This window comes from Nothoprocta perdicaria, unplaced genomic scaffold (genome assembly GCF_003342845.1).
Source record: "Nothoprocta perdicaria isolate Ctin4 unplaced genomic scaffold, notPer1 scaffold_10, whole genome shotgun sequence".
In the NCBI taxonomy this organism is placed as follows: Eukaryota; Metazoa; Chordata; class Aves; order Tinamiformes; family Tinamidae; genus Nothoprocta; species Nothoprocta perdicaria.
This window is the reverse complement of record NW_020454094.1, coordinates 8,127,795-8,143,116: the sequence shown is the minus strand read 5'-3', so window position 1 is coordinate 8,143,116 and position 15,322 is coordinate 8,127,795. Positions and strand designations below refer to the sequence as shown.

Here is a 15,322-nt window from a genome sequence, read left to right as displayed (position 1 = left end):
CGGTGGCGGGCAGCTGGGAACAAGACAGGACACATCTGCAAAGGGGGGCTCGCTGCTTACAGGAATCCTCCCCGCTCCTTCCCCTGCGCCGCCCAGCCCCCTGTCCGACCGTCGGGCTCTGTGCCACGGTGGCCGAAAATGAAAGCAACGCATCCAGGGATAAATAGGAGTGTCCGCGGCACGAGGCAGCAGCGCGCATTGTGCTCCGGCGCCGTGCAGAGCTCAGCACCTCACCGGCCCGCGGCTGCTCACCATGGCTCTGCGCCTGCTCCTGCCGCTGCTCCTGCTGGCCGCTGCCCTCCTCGTCCTCCCGGCTCGAGGTGAGGAGGTGCAGACCCTCCGAGTGCAAGCCTGGGGGGGTGCTGAGCTTGGGGGAGTGGATGGCAGGGGCTTTGCAGTGGGTTTGTGCATGCGGGTGTCTGCGGCGCACGTGCCGCGATTGCGGCGCGTCCCTTCGCGTGTGGCCGGCTGCACGGCCGCGGTGCGCGCTGTGCATGTACTGCCTGTGGCGCAGAGGTGCGTGTGCATGTGTGTGTGCATGCGTGTGCACGTGCGTGTGCATGCGTGTGCACGTGCGTGTGCATGTGTGTGCACGGCTGCCTGGCTGCGCTCGCTGGTCCTGTTTGCGCTGCTCTCACGTGCACGGGGTGCGCGGGGCCGTGCACGCGGCTGCAGCCGGCGCCTCGCGCTCGCAGCGTGTCCATGGACAGGGATGCGTGTGCACGGACAGCTGGCGGGGGCACCGGATCAGCCCTTCCCCTGAGGGCTCTCCTGCCTCAATCAGCCTGGGGAGAAGCAGCAGTTGTGGCTGGTAGGGCAGTGGTGGCAGTGGGTGGCAGAGGCACCCGGAGCAGAGCAGTGGGGATAGAAGAATCATTTTGAGCCCCTTTGCAAGCAGCCCATCTCTGCCTCAGTTTCCCTGCCAGCAGAGCAGGTATAAAATTGATGTCACATCTCCCTGGGGCTGTGTCCGTCCCGCAACAGAGACCAAGGGCTACCATCATCCCAGCATCTCCCCGGCCACTCTGTGGCCGATGGCACCACTTGCTTTTCCCAAATGCCAGAGCCCTGAGCCCATGCATGCTCATCCCCACCCCCAAGGGGGTCACTCCTAACAGAGACTTCCCTCAAGCCCTGCTGCGGTTCCCTCACCCTGGCCTGGCCATGCTGTGGTCCAGGAGAGTCCAGGTCAGCTCTAACATCCCATCTTGCCTCCCAGGCATCAGCAGCCAAGCCTCTGACTGCTGCCTGAAGACGAGCCAGGGGAAGATCCCGCTGGGCCTGGTGAAGTCCTACAGCGTGCAGGGACCCGAGTCGGGCTGCCTGCTGCGCGCTGTCGTGTGAGTACCCTGGCTGGCCGGGATCCCCTTTGGAGCCACTCCGTGCTCCTGACCTGCAGCCTCCGGAGCGGCCGCACTTCAAATCTCTCCTCCTCTCTGGTCAGGTTCACCACGAGGAAGGGCAAGAAGCTCTGCGCCTCCCCGGACAGCTCCTCCGTCCAGAAGGTGATGCAGAAGCTGGACAAGAAGAAGGCGCAGCCCGTGACGCCTCGGAGAAAATCCCCGCAGAAGAAGGCGCAGCGCCCCTAGGTCGGCCCCACAGAGGTGAGTGGGGTGAGCAGGGGAGGGAGGATGTTGCCACGGGCCCCGTGGTCCTCATGGGAGGGAAGGAGGCACCTGGTCCAGCTGGGAATGGGCCCAGAGCATCATCTGGAGCATGGGGGCCAGCGGGACACGGCTCCCTCTGCAGTGTCCCCATCCTGCCCCGCTCTAGGACGGACACCTTCCCCTCCGACCACCACTTGGACATGGACACCCGAGAGCATCGCTCCCCGCGGGGCGCGAGAGCCGGCCCGGGGACACCGCCGGCCGCGGGGCCCCGGAGCTGAGCCCCGTGCTGGGAAGGCACCCGACACCATGGCAGCTTTTCCTTGGACTGCTGGGGGGGGGACGGGATTTGTACATTCATATTTATATTCAAAGACTGTGCTTGCATGCAGTCTTCCCAAAGGGCTCTCCTTTTGCCTCCTCGTTATTTTTTACCGAGTACTTTCTATACCATAGGCTAGCTTTCCTACAAGATTGCTCCTGTTTTTCTACCGAGTAAACCGTGCATCTCCTCGCCCTCTGCCCTCTTTGCTCCTCTCCCGCTTGCCAGGCTGTGGGACACTGGCCGGCTCCACGTCCCCTCCGGGCAGCGGTGGAGAGGACAAGAGCTCGGGGACAGCGGGGTGATGGTGCCGCTGTTTTTATGGGCTGCTCTGGGGTTTTCCTTCAGCTTTAAGGTTGAATGAGGTTTGGAGAAAGATAGTCAGGGTTGCTCTGCACGCCCTTTTCATTTATTAAATGCTTTTTTTTACTTTTTAGTATGGAATTGTAATTAAATGAACACGTATGTTTGTCTGCATGGAAGTTTACCCCTCCTTGCTTTTTCTTTGACAGATTTTTGTTCTTAAGGCTTGCTTTCAAGAACGCAGAAAAGATATTTTTATACTTTCCTCCCTAATCCAGAAAGGCTGTATGTGGAAACTGTGTGCGTGAAGCAGTGTGGATGGAGAAACAGAGTGCCCTGCAAAATTCATTGCAAGCACAACTCGGTTGTTTTGAGAGAGACCCTAACCCAAATCTTTAGCAAAGTGAGAAGTCACTAACCTAGGGACACCTTGGAACGAGTCCACATGGAGTGTGGACAGAACTGGTGGGGTCCTACCTGCATTTGCAGAATGCCCTCCTGTATGGGGAGAAGGAACCTTCTGAAAGGTCCTAATGCAGCTGCAGTGCTATTTGCTTGCAGAGACTTCAGCGCTGGACTTTGGTCAATTAAGGTCTATTAAGTTGTGTAGCTGCAATAATGGGATTTGCAGGGCTTAACAATATCAGCAAGGGCTGGAGAAAGCTTCTAGCTGGCTGTTCCTATCAGACGCATTTATCTGGCTTGATTGCTGGGCATGTAGGTGTTCTTTAAAGGCTGTATCAAGAAACTGTGAAGTCTGAGATACCGGCCCAAGGAAAGGACAGGCGCTGAGCTTGCTCTGCGCTGCGCTCTGCTCCACATGGGAGCACCCGTCAGCCCACCGGGCCGGTTTTGAGACAAGGTGTAAAGCAATAAAACATATTCTTAACCAATCTCACTGTTTCTTGCTGTCGTGATGTGCCTGCACTGCGTGGCCCAGGGACAGGAGCCCCTCGGTGTCTTCTTTTGCAGCATCTTTTGCACATGGCCAAGTCTCTCCCCCTGATGCTGAGTCTCCCTGACTAAGCGCGGCTCGGATGCAGGGCATTTCCTTCGGGAAAGCAGCATTAAAGCCATTATTAACGAGGTTGTGCTCTGCCCTGGGCTGTGCTGGGAGCCTGGGAATTGCTCTCCGCGCACTGGGAGCCAGCCAGGGCTGTCGTGGGAGGGCTGGAAGCAGCTCGCCCCGGCGTCTGCTGACGGCGAGCCGCGTGCAGGCGCTGCAAGGCTGACTCTCGCTTGTGTCGGACGAGCTCTTGGTCTTGTCTTGGTGTATCGGGATTGCGAAATGACTGCAGAAAACCCCTACAAATGGGGCCTAACCAAATCCATCTGCAGCTGCAAAGAGCAGAGAGGAGACAGATGGCAGGAGCGAGCCAGCATGTGAACCACAGCCTGGCTTCTCTGCTGCTGCAGATGTAAGTGCTGAACAGGCCTGGGGCTATGGTGGGTTAAATGTGGCCGTGGACGTGCCCTGTAGGCACTTCATCCTAAAAGCAGGCTTTCTGCTTCAATGCCTGTCATATAAGTGGACACAAATACCTGCCAGGAGCACAAATCGAGGCGCAGACACCAATGCACACCTGCCCCACACAGGGGCATTTGCACACAGCTTTATTTACGAACATCACTTTCACAATATTTATATTGCCAATATATGTGAATATATTGTGAAATATATTTATATTTCACAGTATCAATATATTTATAGATATATATAAATATATAAATACTATATTTAGTGGGGCTCCCTTACTGCAGAGGCTGGCGACCAGCGGTGCTTGGCGCACGCATCGCCCTGAGGAGATCTGCAGGGAGAGGCAATGGGCTGAGGACAGTTCCCTGGAGCCAAGATGTCCCAGGAACATTCCTGGGAGTCCTGGCCAAACCTCATGTCCTTTACTAGTGCTGGAAACCTCCTGCAGGAAAAGCAAGCCCTCTAGGGTCAGACTTGGTGAGGAGGCACCGAGTTGTGGCTGCAAATGCAGAGTGGAAGGCAGAGGGGACAGGGCACTTTGCAGGAAGGAGTTCCAGGTGTGGGTGCTGCCCAGCTCTCTGTGTGGACGCACGGGTTTGATGTGAGCAAAGAGGACAAAGAAGGTGCTCTACTAAAGCAGAGAAGCAGCGGAGGAGGATGGACGTGGCTGTACCCTGGGCAGGGCAGAGTGGCTGCAGGGATGGGGGGCATTGCCCCACGTGCAAAGCCAGGGCAGCTCTGATGCAGTCCATGCACAGCAGTGAGTGTGCAGGGCTGTACAAACCATTTTCCTGGCGGGAAGAGAAAAATTGCAATTGTGTCAAGCAGAGGGAAAAGCTAGGAGGGCTTGGCCACCCTGGAGGAAAGGGTGAGGTGACAGGCGTAAGACAGCCATGCGAGATGAACTGCAGCCTGCAGCCATAAGAAACATAATCTTGAGCTGGGGCCAGGAGATCAGCTCGGGAGATAACCAGCGCAGACGATGCTCCAGGCGTGTCCTGTGCTGAAGCGCTGGCTGTGCTCCAGGTGGGCGCACCTGGAGACGCTGCAGCCGCGGTCCTGGGCGGGCAGCAGCCACGGAGGGGCTGGGACACGGCTCCTGCCAGGGGCACGGGCGCGTTTGCAGCGCCCACTGCTCGCTGCTGCTGCGGGACATGTGCGGCACCCGGGCTGTGTCCGGCAGGGGAACAGCTGTGCAGCTCCCCGCTCCGTTCCTGGACATCCCACAATGAGAAGCAGGTGCCCACATCCAGGTTACAGAGCATCATCCAATCATTATTGTTGGGAAAGATCTTTGAGATCATCGAGTGCAGCTGTAAACCCATCACCACGTCCCTAAGTGCCTCATGTACACGTTTCTTGAACACTGTCAGGGACTCCACTACTTCCCTGGGCAGCCTGTTCCAACGCTTCACCACTCCTTCCGTGTAGAAATTTTTCCTAATATCTAACCTGAATCCACCTTGGCGCAACTTGAGGCCATTCCTTCTTCTCCTATATGTAGCCACCCTGCAGAAGAGATCAACCCTCACCTCACTACAGCCTCCTTCCAGGTCGTTGGGGAGAGCAATAAGGTCTCCCCTGGGCCTCCTGTTCTCCACACCAAGCAACCCCAGCTCCCTCAGCTGCTCTCAACAGCTCAGTGCTCCAGCCCCTGCACCAGCTTCATTCCCCTTCTCTGGACACGCTCCAGCATCTTTAGGGCTTTCTTGTAGCCAGGGGCCCAAAACTGACCACAATATTCGAGGTGCAGCCTCACCAGTGCTGAGATGCTCTCCAAGGAGATCTGCAGGAAGCCCAGGAAAGTCTGGCCAGCCATTCCTGAATGCCCTGCAGGGCACAGGGAGCAACCATGCCCAGAGCTTGTGTCCATAGCACCCAGCTTTACTGCAGCAACGGAGGAGGGAAAGGGAGAAGAGACACATGCTAGGGATGAGGGTCCTTGACAAGGATGGAGCCCTGATAGAAATGAGACTCACTCCCATCACCACTGCCCAGTTACGCACGTCCTCAGATTCCCCATGGGCCACCACAAGAATCTGCACGGTGCTACAAAAAAAACCCCACTTTGTGGTGAGGGATCTGTGCCTTGCAGAGATCCAGGAAGATGGATCTGCCCTGGGCAGGTGGAGTGGGACACAGCTCAAAGTCCCTGTCTCTGATGTCTGTTGCATCCCGGAATCTCAGGATTAATGACGCTAAAGGTAACAATAGTCATGAACGGAGAGGTGCTCGTGGAGCAGGAATTGGGGCTTTTAGCATCCCTCTTAACGTGACTTCGGGACCACGTTTGCTTCCTCTGGGCAAAGGCACAGCTGGCTCATTTTCCTTCTCTAAAAACCCCAACTAAATCAAACCAGAGCAGCCAGATTCCCTTTGGCTAGAGGAAACCCATCCAAGCAGCATGGCCCTACGACCCACGGCTGTCTGTGGCTCCAGGTGGCACCGGGGACTGTGCGGGAGGCTCTTTCATGCAATGATGCTGTAGTGGAGGCAGAGGAAATCAAAGCAGCTGTGATGTCCCAGTATTGCCCAATGAGGCAAACACAGCCAGGCGAGATCCTGCCCCAGGGACTGGCTGTGCTGGAATTCACTGGAATTCCCCCTTTGCTCTTCCCAGTTCCATTGCTCAGACAGGGAGAGGAGACCACTGCAAGACCCCTGCAAGCTCCAGGGCTCCAGGAAGGCGCTGGGGGGACTCAAGCAGAGTGGCTGGTCCTCCTCAAGGAGAGCCTGGGGATGGAGTTGCTCTCACAGTCCATCTGCATTTCCATGAGCTGCGTTTCCCGCGGGGATCCCACCTCCCTCGCTGTTTCCATTTGCATTAGCAGACGTGTTATTGAGGCTGGATGCTCATGGATGCTCCTGCCTGCAGCGCTGCTCCTTGGGGACAAGGCTCCAGCGCACACAGCGCTCTCCTCTCTTCCCAAGTAATGCCAGATCCTCTGCCCATTCCCATGTTTCTCGAGAGCCTGGATCCCCACATATCCCCTTTTCCCTGTCAGCTCCCTCTCTCCCGTCCCGTGCACACACCGCACTGCTTCCCCGCAGCTCCTGACTCAGCCGTGGAGTGGGATGAGGACACCTCCGTGCATACCGCAGAGAGGGACATCAGAGATGAGCACTCACTTCTTAGAAACCCTACTGAGCCCAGCAGAGGGGGGAAACCCACTGCATCCCCCTCTCCGAACGCCTGTGGAAAGCCCCTGTCCTCCCCGCGGGGCCTGTGCCGGCTGCGCTTTCACCCACTTGGCTCGTGCAGGAGGCTGAGCCTCCTCCCCAGGCATGTGCCAGCGGCCACCGCAGGTGCTGGAGGCTGGAGGCAGTCAAGGAGTTAACACATAGCGGGATGTATCCCCAGCTCCGGACACGTGTGGTTACCCTGATCCAGAAGCAGTTGGATCGGAGCCACTCGCCATGGGGGGACCTGGACCCCAGTTGCGTCTGTACAAGGTTCACACAAGGGGACCAACAGAATCCCTGGCAAAGCTGCAGCCTTCGGGAATGCTCCATCAGCAGCAAAACCCTCCGAAGGTGGAAGGGGCATCACGAGTGCCCGTGTGGCACTGCTCTGGCAGAGCCTTTCTTTGGGAAGAACAGGTTCTGGAACAACAGAGCTTGTTCCTGGTGATCCTCAGCCAGGAGCTGTCGCCCTCCCTGCCACGGGGTGTCCTCGGCACAGCCCTGGGCACACCAATGGAAAACCAAGGTCCCAGAGCCAAGCTGCATCCCCCAAGGAGGCTGGGGGCCATGACTGACACTAATCCCCCGCTGCCTGAATTCCCTCTGTCAGTCAAGATTTCCCTCTGATAAGAGGGTCTATGAGTGACAGAGCGAGGCAGGTGCTGGCAAAGTTAATCTAGTACATCCTGTTTTTACTGTTTGTACTGCCCGCCGGCTCCTTCCTAACTTGTTTGCCATGGGGACAGCCTGTTGGGACATGGGGAGCAGCTGGACACGGGACTTTGGTGCCTCTGTCCCTCGGAGACAGCCTGTGCTGGTGCTGGCAAGGGGCACCTTGGCTGATGGCACAGCTGGAGTCTCCTCTTGCTTCTTATTGCAGACCGGTGAAGGGGCAGAACTCGCTCTCTGTGGGTCCTGCACATCCAAGAAGGGCCCAGGGAGCCAGGATCCCCTCCAGTCCTAATCCCTTGCCTTGTCACCAGCTGGATGCTTGTACCCGTGGAGGGATTCTGCAGCACTCCCCATCAAGGAGCGATGAAAGGCCAAGGCTGAAGCAAAGGAGAAGTTGGAGCTATGAAGATCTTGCTCTGGTGTTTGGCCACCTTTGCTGGGAACATTTTTTACTGGTAGCTAATGGGAATTTCCCCGATGTAACTTGTGCTGCTGCTTCTCATCCTGTCTCCCAACCCCTTCAAGTAGATCCTGGCTCCAAACCCACACCAGGGAATTACTGACAGTAAGGAGACACCCTTCACCTTCTCCGCTGCACAAACCCTCTGCTCCCAGCACCCCATATGCCACCTATGAGGATGAAAGAGGCTGGGTAAGGGACCTGGACACAGGAGGCACTGGCCCTGGAATTATCCATCTTCTCCAAGAAAAACAATCCCTGAGTGCAGGTTTGCAGTGACAGTGTGCAGCAGAAGAGCAGGTCTTCACCTCCTGCAGTGCCTGCACAGCCAGGGAGATGCTCTGCAGTGACAGCCTCCATGGGCATTTCTGCTCTAGAAAACTGCTTCCAGAAAAGCCTGCAGGTGCCTTTGGCTGTTGCACTGTTTGACAGGACACTTGGGAAGCTTGGGACGTTTGGGAAGCAAATGTCTGCCTTTGAGCATGTGAGTCTGCAGCGTGTAAGCGGAGCGTGCTGGCCGAACCTCAAGGTGTAGCATGGCAGGGTGTCCCAGCAGAGGTGAGAGGGGCTGAGGCAAGTTGCACACCTGGCCTTGGAAAGGCTGATGAGGGCTGAGCCATTTGGGAATCCTTCAGGGATTTCTTGGAGGGAAGACTGGGAAACATGCAGGATGAGACCCACTCCCAGTGGGTCTATCCTGGGGTGATTTCTCAAGGACACCAGGACAACCCTGGTCACAGACCCCATGCCCAGGCTGCCAGCAGCGGGGAAGGCAGGAGGGGGATTGTGCCCAGGCCAGAGAGCAGCTGGCTGCAGGGAAGGCAGTGGGACCTCCGGGAACTGTTTGAAGATTGAAATTTAGCCTCTGGCAAGGCTTGTTGCAACTTCCCACCCTCTTCTCCAAAAGAAAGTGAAAGCCACGGGCTGGAAGGATAAATAGGCAGGGGAGCACCAGTGTCAGAGCGCAGGGAAGCGGGACAGAGCGCTCACCTCTCCTGCCCGGAGGACGCTGCCCGCTCCCCGCGCAACCTCTGCCTCGAGCCAGCAGCAAAATGCGGTGCCCACCTCTGCTCTTCCTCAGTCTCTTCCTGCTGGGATGTGTCCTGGATGGTAAGAGGGAATGCTGTGGGGTGCTTTGCTTGCTGAAGGGAGAGGAATCAGCTTCTTGTCTCCTTTTGGGTTTCCAGTCGATATTGAGAGGGACCCATTGCTGGGACTGTCACAGCCCTTCCCAGTCATCTGCTTGTTTCCTAACTCGGAGGGACTCTGTTCTGCCCAAAGTCCAGGAATGATCTTGCAGGGCTGTGGAGCAATCCTGCCTCCCAGTGCCCCAGCCCAGGCTGTGCAGACCAGGCTGGGTTCTCCCAGGTCCCATATTTCTCTGCTGGAACGGGCCTGCTGCAGGTCCAGCACACCAGGGAAAATGTGCTGCTCCATGGCACTGGAAATGAAGCTGCCCCTTAGGTAATGCAGGATGAACAGATCTCTCCCAGGCCTGCAAGGCTGCAGGGGGCTATAGGCATCCCGGGGCATCGCGCTGGCAGGCGCTGGCTCTGGGGAGGAAACAAGCAGCCGTGTGTGCCCGAGGGCTGCCTTCCTCCAGCCTCCTGTTCCTTGCTTGGCTTTCTGTTGGAAGGAGGCAAAGGGCTCCCAGCGCAAGGGAGTGGGTCCAATAAAGCTGGAGCTGCATTTGCGATCAGGGCTGAGTGCAGGGGCAGGGCTTGCCGTGGGAATGCTGAGCTCCGCGCTGAGCTTGCACGGGTGCCATCCTGCTCTGTTCCGTGTGGGGCAACCCACGGTTCACCCAGACTCCGAGACCACCGACTCAGACAGCAGCAATATTCCCCAGCCTGGAATCACTCCCGCTTTTCATACTGCAGCCTGATTTACTGCTCCTGATTGCGCACTGCGGACTCACTCCACAAGGCCCTGGAGATCAGGACGAGGGGAGCTCAGCCTGGCAGGAGCAGCTGGGGGTGCTGAAGCTGCGACCTCAGCCCATGTGTAACATTCCTCCCACAGTGTCCGTCGCGAACAACGTTGTGGACTGCTGCCTACGGACGAGCGAGAACCACATCCCATGGCGGATCGTGCAGGATTACCGGCTGCAGCTGGTGCAGGACGGCTGCATCATCCCTGCCACAGTGTAAGACACCCAGGCCGGCCCTGTCCCGGGGGGACCCACCAGGGATGGAGGCCAAGCAGGGTGCAGGGAGGGTGCAGCATCCCGCTGAACTTCTCTTCCTTCTCCGTGGACCTCGCAGGTTCATCACCATGAAGGGCAAGCGCCTCTGTGCCCCGCTGGAAGCCCCATGGGTGATTCGCCTCCGAGAGAGGCTGGACGCCAGCTCCCCCAGGAAGGTAAGAGCCAGTCTTTGGCCTGCCCCGGCTCAGCTCCGTGGTTGCGCCTTGGGACCACCCGTGGGTAGGTTTAACCTGCCACCAAGTGAGATTTTCCCAGTCTGGCTGGGTGATGATTAGCGCAAGGGGAATGCTGCAGGATACCATGGATAGGCTGGATATCACCATAGGATTTGTCTTAGTCTCCAGCCCTCCTCCCTCAAAGTGGGACCAGTCTGTGACCTCTGCAATCCCAATTCTATCCCAAATAAAACTGTCCCTGGCACTGTTGTAACTGTCTGTCTGGGAGAGATGACTGCCTCCAGGCCCTCCCTGGGCTGTACATCTTATCAAGGACAATATGCTTAGTGTGTGCTCTGCAAGTCCTCCAGGCATGTCTATGACCCTGGTGGCAGACAGGCTCTGCCAGGTCCCTGCTCCAGAGATGTGGCATTGCTGTGACTGCTGCAGTGCTGTTCTAACCAGATCCACACTGCTGTCCCCTCTGCTTTGCCACCGTGACTTGGGTGGGGAAGGAAATTCCCAGTGACCACCCAGACCCTGGGGAAGGGACTCCTGCCCCCAAGGCATCGTGTTCACCTGCTGCTGCCTTCTTGCCTTCCCCAGGCCAAATCTCAAGGAAAATAGGCTCCAAAGAAGCCCACGGCTGGTCCCTACTCCAGGGCCAGCTTCTGCCTGTGAATCTGAAGCTTGTGAAGTCGGCCCGCTTCCCCTCGCAGGCACAGGGTGCAGGGCCGACCCTCCTCAGGACTCGTGCCTGCGCGCGGGGCTGCGCAGAGCCCTGCCCGACCTCCCTTCCCCGCTCTGTCCCAGTGTGATTGAGACCTGCGTCAGGCTGAGCCGGAGGTGCTGGGCTGAGCTCGGAGCCCCCAGCAAGGAGCATCCCCATGAGCAGAGCAGGACTGGTGGCACAGGGGCTACGGGAGCCCCAGGTCTCGGTGCTTCACCTCAATCATGTCCAGGAACTGGGTGGAAATTGGTTGGCAGATTATTCTGCAAGATGAGTTTGAGGGATCTCAGTCTTCCTTTTGGAACAGCAGCCGTGGCCTCCAACACAGGCCTGTTTGTTCCGCCTTGTTTCCATCTGCATCCTTGGCCTGAGCTCTTCTGTGGCCCAGGAGAAGCTGGCAGGGTAGACACCAGTGGGTGTCTGCAGTGGGATCCTGGCCCCACTGCAGCACTTGGCCTGAGGGAAATGAGTGCAGGGCATCAGCGTGATGGTGAGAACTTGGGGCTGACTCCTGGGGGCAGCGGCTTGGAAACAGGGCAGTTATCGATGCTTCACTTCCCAAAGCCCTGAGCTCCTGCCTGGCCAGCAGTGACGCGTGAGCAGTGTCCCCACCACATCCAAGTGTTTGCTGCTAGAGCTGCGTGTGGCAATAATTCTGAGTGTAACCTGCTTCCTCTCACTCTTTCTTATTTTGCTGTGATTTTGTTAATAAAATAATAAATAATAATGAAAGTGAACTGGTGGCTGGCCTGCTTTGTATTCAAGTCCCACATCCCCAGGCAAAGGAGCCCACATGTTCCAGGGATGATGCCCATGGTGGAGCAGACTTTGGGCTCTCCAGCCCAGGGGAGGCCCTTTCTCTCCCCTGGGCCAATGTCTCCTTTGGTTTGGTGGCAAAGGTCCCAGCTTGGTCCCAGCTGTCCCCTCCTCCCTGCTATGTAAGCACACGTAATGTCTTGGGATCGTCTGTCTCTTCCTTTCCCAGAGCCTTCACATCATCTCTGTCCCAGCTCATTAGTTTTAGTGACAGCTCTAGAAACCCAATCCTGAGGAGGAGGAGAAACAAGAGCATGGCTGGTATGGGAAGAGAGGCCAAGACAAACATCGTGAGTGGGAAAAGAGAGTAACTGGCGCTTGCTTTGGCAGGAGCTTTCCTGCCGCTCGCTCGGTGACCCAGCGTGGGACCGTGCCAGGGGAGAGGGATGATGCTCAGGATGGATGTCAGCCCGGAATGAGCTGTCACAGCTGGGGCCTGGCATCCCAGAGCAGGGCAGAGGCTGCAGGAGGGGACAGTGGCAGCCAGTCTGAGGCAGATAAGGTTCATCCTTGGCTGAAGACTGCCCTGGCAAAGAGCTTAGTGCTCTGGGACCTGGCCCAAGTCCTCATGAAGCTGAGGAAGAATGGGCTTGCACCAACCACCTTGATATTGGACACAAGTTCTCCTGTTTCCATCAGGCTTTGCAGGGCTTCTTGGCCCCATTTCCTGTAAGAGTACAGCTGAAAATCCCTTGGATCCCAGCTCCTTCGGGCCGGTGAACATGCCCATCTCAGCAATGCATCTGCACACTGCAAATCCCTGCCGGGTCGTTGTCTTCTACACGTGCAGTGACCCAGGCCTTAGCTCTGCCATCAGGCTACCCCAGCCCACGACTGATGGAGCAGCTGTGTCAAGGACAGGAGGAGATGCTGTTCTGCAGAGCAGAGCCTGCCGGTCCAGCTCGGCCAGGGCTGAAGTAGGGATGTGGCAAGTCTGGGTGCTCCTTCTCCAGCTCTGCAGCAGCTGTCCCCGCTCTAGAGTTTTTTCTCGGAAATCTGTCAAAAAAACATGGTTCAGTCCTAAGTAAACTGCAGAGTGAGGGTTTTTTTTTATTAAAAATGTCAATGATCTCTTTAGAGAGAAGCAGCCGCCTTCCTTAAAGAAAGCAGCAAATCACTGCTGGGTCAAAAACCTTAGGCCCCAGCCAAAAGCAAGTTTGAGTAGAAATCCTCCAAGATTTCCCATTTCTTTCTCTCTCTCCCATCATTTTGGACCTAATTTTTTTTTATTATTTTTAAACTTCACCTCCCTTGCAGAACTAAGAGAAAGCCAATCCAACCCATTATGTGGGTTGTTAGCATGGGAACTGGGTGGAAAGTGTTTGCAGGAGACAGAGCATGGAGAAGGGTGGCACTGGAAGGGGTTTTAGGAGCAAAGTGCATCCACCATCCACATCCTATGGCACGATGACATAAACTGTTTTTAACTCTGTATTGATGGACCTTCTGCTTCATCCCTGCTTGGACTGTCCAAGGGTTTTGAGGTTTCTGCCTTGCCTACTTTTGATCTTATGTTGCTATGAATGTCACAGACATTTTTTTTTTTACCCCATCTTGAGACACAGCAAACTCTCAGGCTCTGCCCTCTTTCAGATGGGCATGGGAGATGCTTGGACCTCCCACATCTGTGAGAGACCTTCCTTTCCAGCCAGCCTTGCTTGCGGAAGGACAAGTCTCAGGAACTCTCAAAGGGTCTCACAGGGTTTTGATGATTATGAGATATTCCTGCAGATACCCACTTGCAGAGCGGAACAGAGCCCATGGAGCTCCCACCATCAGCAAATATGAAAAAAAAGAAAAAGGAAAATAAAGCGGAATATCTTCCAGTGTTTCCTTGGGGCAGAGAACACAGGGCTGCAGCCACAGGGATGGTAGCTGTGTCCTGACAGCTCCACATTGGCACAAGGGAGCAGAGGGCACCAACAAATCTAGGTGTTTTGTGGGCAGATGACTGTGCCTGGGAGCCCATAGGACAGGGCAACTGTGCCCTGGGAGAGAGGGAAAACCGCAGGGCCAGCTGGAGCTGAGGATCCCAAAGCTCTGCACGAGCTGCTCCCCATCTGCCCAGCCCCATCCTGTGTCTCCTATCACCTACAGATAGTGGTGGCTCTGCCCCCTTCACCAGCCTGGAAGCACTGGGCTTGGGGCTTCCCGCTCCCTTCCTGGGTCTGTGCAGAACCAGTCCCACACCGGAGCTTTTAGTTTCGTTTCTCCATCAGCTTTTTTTGGTTTCACTTTGCCCTTCAGCGCCTGGATGCTTGGTCAGACTCCTTCAAAAAAAGAAATAATTCAAAAGAATCAGGGAGGTGGATTCCACTTAATTCTGGCCCATCCCCACGCATGTAGGGTGTGGGGTAATTGCTGCAAGCTGCTCTACAGGTGTTATGGAATGTAAAGCAGAGCAGGAACATTCACCGGAGGGCAGGGATGGCAGCAAAGCCTTGCCAGGTGCTCTGGCAAGGGAAAGGACAGGATGTCCCTCTTCTCCCACACACCGAGGGGTGCCCGGGAGACTCCCCAGCTCTGCGGTGGCCTGGCTGCTTGGTTGATGATGCCAGAACTGGAGCAGGGAAGCAGGCTGTTTCTCCTGACCCAACTCGAAGTGTGGCTCAGCTCTCTGGGGTCAAGCTGAGCCCAGAAGTTGCTTGAGATGAGGACTCTTGTACCCACGCAGGGCTCAGTTCTGCTCACTTACAGGAAGCAGGTACTGCAGCTCATGGCAGTGTAGGCTCAGCCACAAGCCTAGCACGCCCTTACCTGGGGCTGGCCCAGATCCCAGGGCTCAGATTGCCCTTTGGAAAGGGAGCGGTGAACCGAGCTTGGCCACACTCCGTGTTCTCAAATGCACCCATCTTCTTGCTGTGCACAGTAGCAGTAAAACCTGGAGACTAAAGAGAAAACCAGGAATACAAACAAACAGGAGGCTTGTCCTGCTGCCAGGAATCTCTTTGGAAAGTACCTTCCCTATTAGCCATGCCTCCCCATAAACTGGTAGGCAGCGATGAGAGGCTCAATGCCATTTGCTGTGGCATTCCCCACCTTTCCCTCCTGACTTAGGCTTAGCTGAGCTGGGCCCTAGGTAAGCCTGTCTGGCATTTGCATGCTGAGCTATAAATCAGTGGGGGTGTTTGAGAGCTTCTGACAAGCTTTGTTTGCTTGTTTTGTTTTTCCTGGCCACTGGGTATTCGAATAAAATATTCTGCACCTCAGTAGCTCTCTCTGAGTTTGCTCTTTGCCCAAGGCAAGATAGTCTGGCCTGAAAGTGAAAAAGGCATGGGCTCAGTTTGCTCTGCCTCCAGCCTGGGTTGGCTAAGTGTTCCTCAACCAGTGCTGGTTGGGTCTGTTGGCTGTACTCCTGTGTCCCTGTCTTGGATCAAGCCATGAATGCTCC

General features: G+C 56.4%; 2 protein-coding genes across 2 annotated transcripts; both read left to right on the top strand.

The window, feature by feature from the left end:
• The first annotated feature begins 253 nt into the window (after window positions 1-253).
• Window positions 254-1,589, top strand: LOC112947131 (C-C motif chemokine 19-like). Its single transcript, XM_026039145.1, has 3 exons — window positions 254-320; window positions 1,220-1,340; window positions 1,445-1,589. Exons 1-3 carry the CDS (start codon window positions 254-256, stop codon window positions 1,587-1,589), a joined length of 333 nt encoding a protein of 110 aa, XP_025894930.1.
• Window positions 1,590-9,057: 7,468 nt separating this feature from the next.
• LOC112947121 (C-C motif chemokine 19-like) lies at window positions 9,058-14,032 on the top strand. The gene is made up of 4 exons (XM_026039136.1): window positions 9,058-9,134; window positions 10,047-10,170; window positions 10,289-10,385; window positions 13,931-14,032. The coding sequence occupies exons 1-4, from the start codon at window positions 9,077-9,079 to the stop codon at window positions 14,030-14,032; spliced, it is 381 nt and encodes a 126-aa protein (XP_025894921.1). The 5' UTR covers window positions 9,058-9,076.
• Window positions 14,033-15,322: the final 1,290 nt, after the last annotated feature.

Coding starts and splice junctions, on each gene's coding strand:
- LOC112947131 (XM_026039145.1), top strand. CDS start 254: ATGGCTCTGCGCCTGCTCCTGCCGCTGCTCCTGCTGGCCGCTGCCCTC. Junction 321..1,219: donor CCTCGTCCTCCCGGCTCGAG/GTGAGGAGGTGC, acceptor CTTGCCTCCCAG/GCATCAGCAGCCAAGCCTCT. Junction 1,341..1,444: donor TGCCTGCTGCGCGCTGTCGT/GTGAGTACCCTG, acceptor CTCTCTGGTCAG/GTTCACCACGAGGAAGGGCA.
- LOC112947121 (XM_026039136.1), top strand. CDS start 9,077: ATGCGGTGCCCACCTCTGCTCTTCCTCAGTCTCTTCCTGCTGGGATGT. Junction 9,135..10,046: donor GCTGGGATGTGTCCTGGATG/GTAAGAGGGAAT, acceptor TTCCTCCCACAG/TGTCCGTCGCGAACAACGTT. Junction 10,171..10,288: donor TGCATCATCCCTGCCACAGT/GTAAGACACCCA, acceptor TGGACCTCGCAG/GTTCATCACCATGAAGGGCA.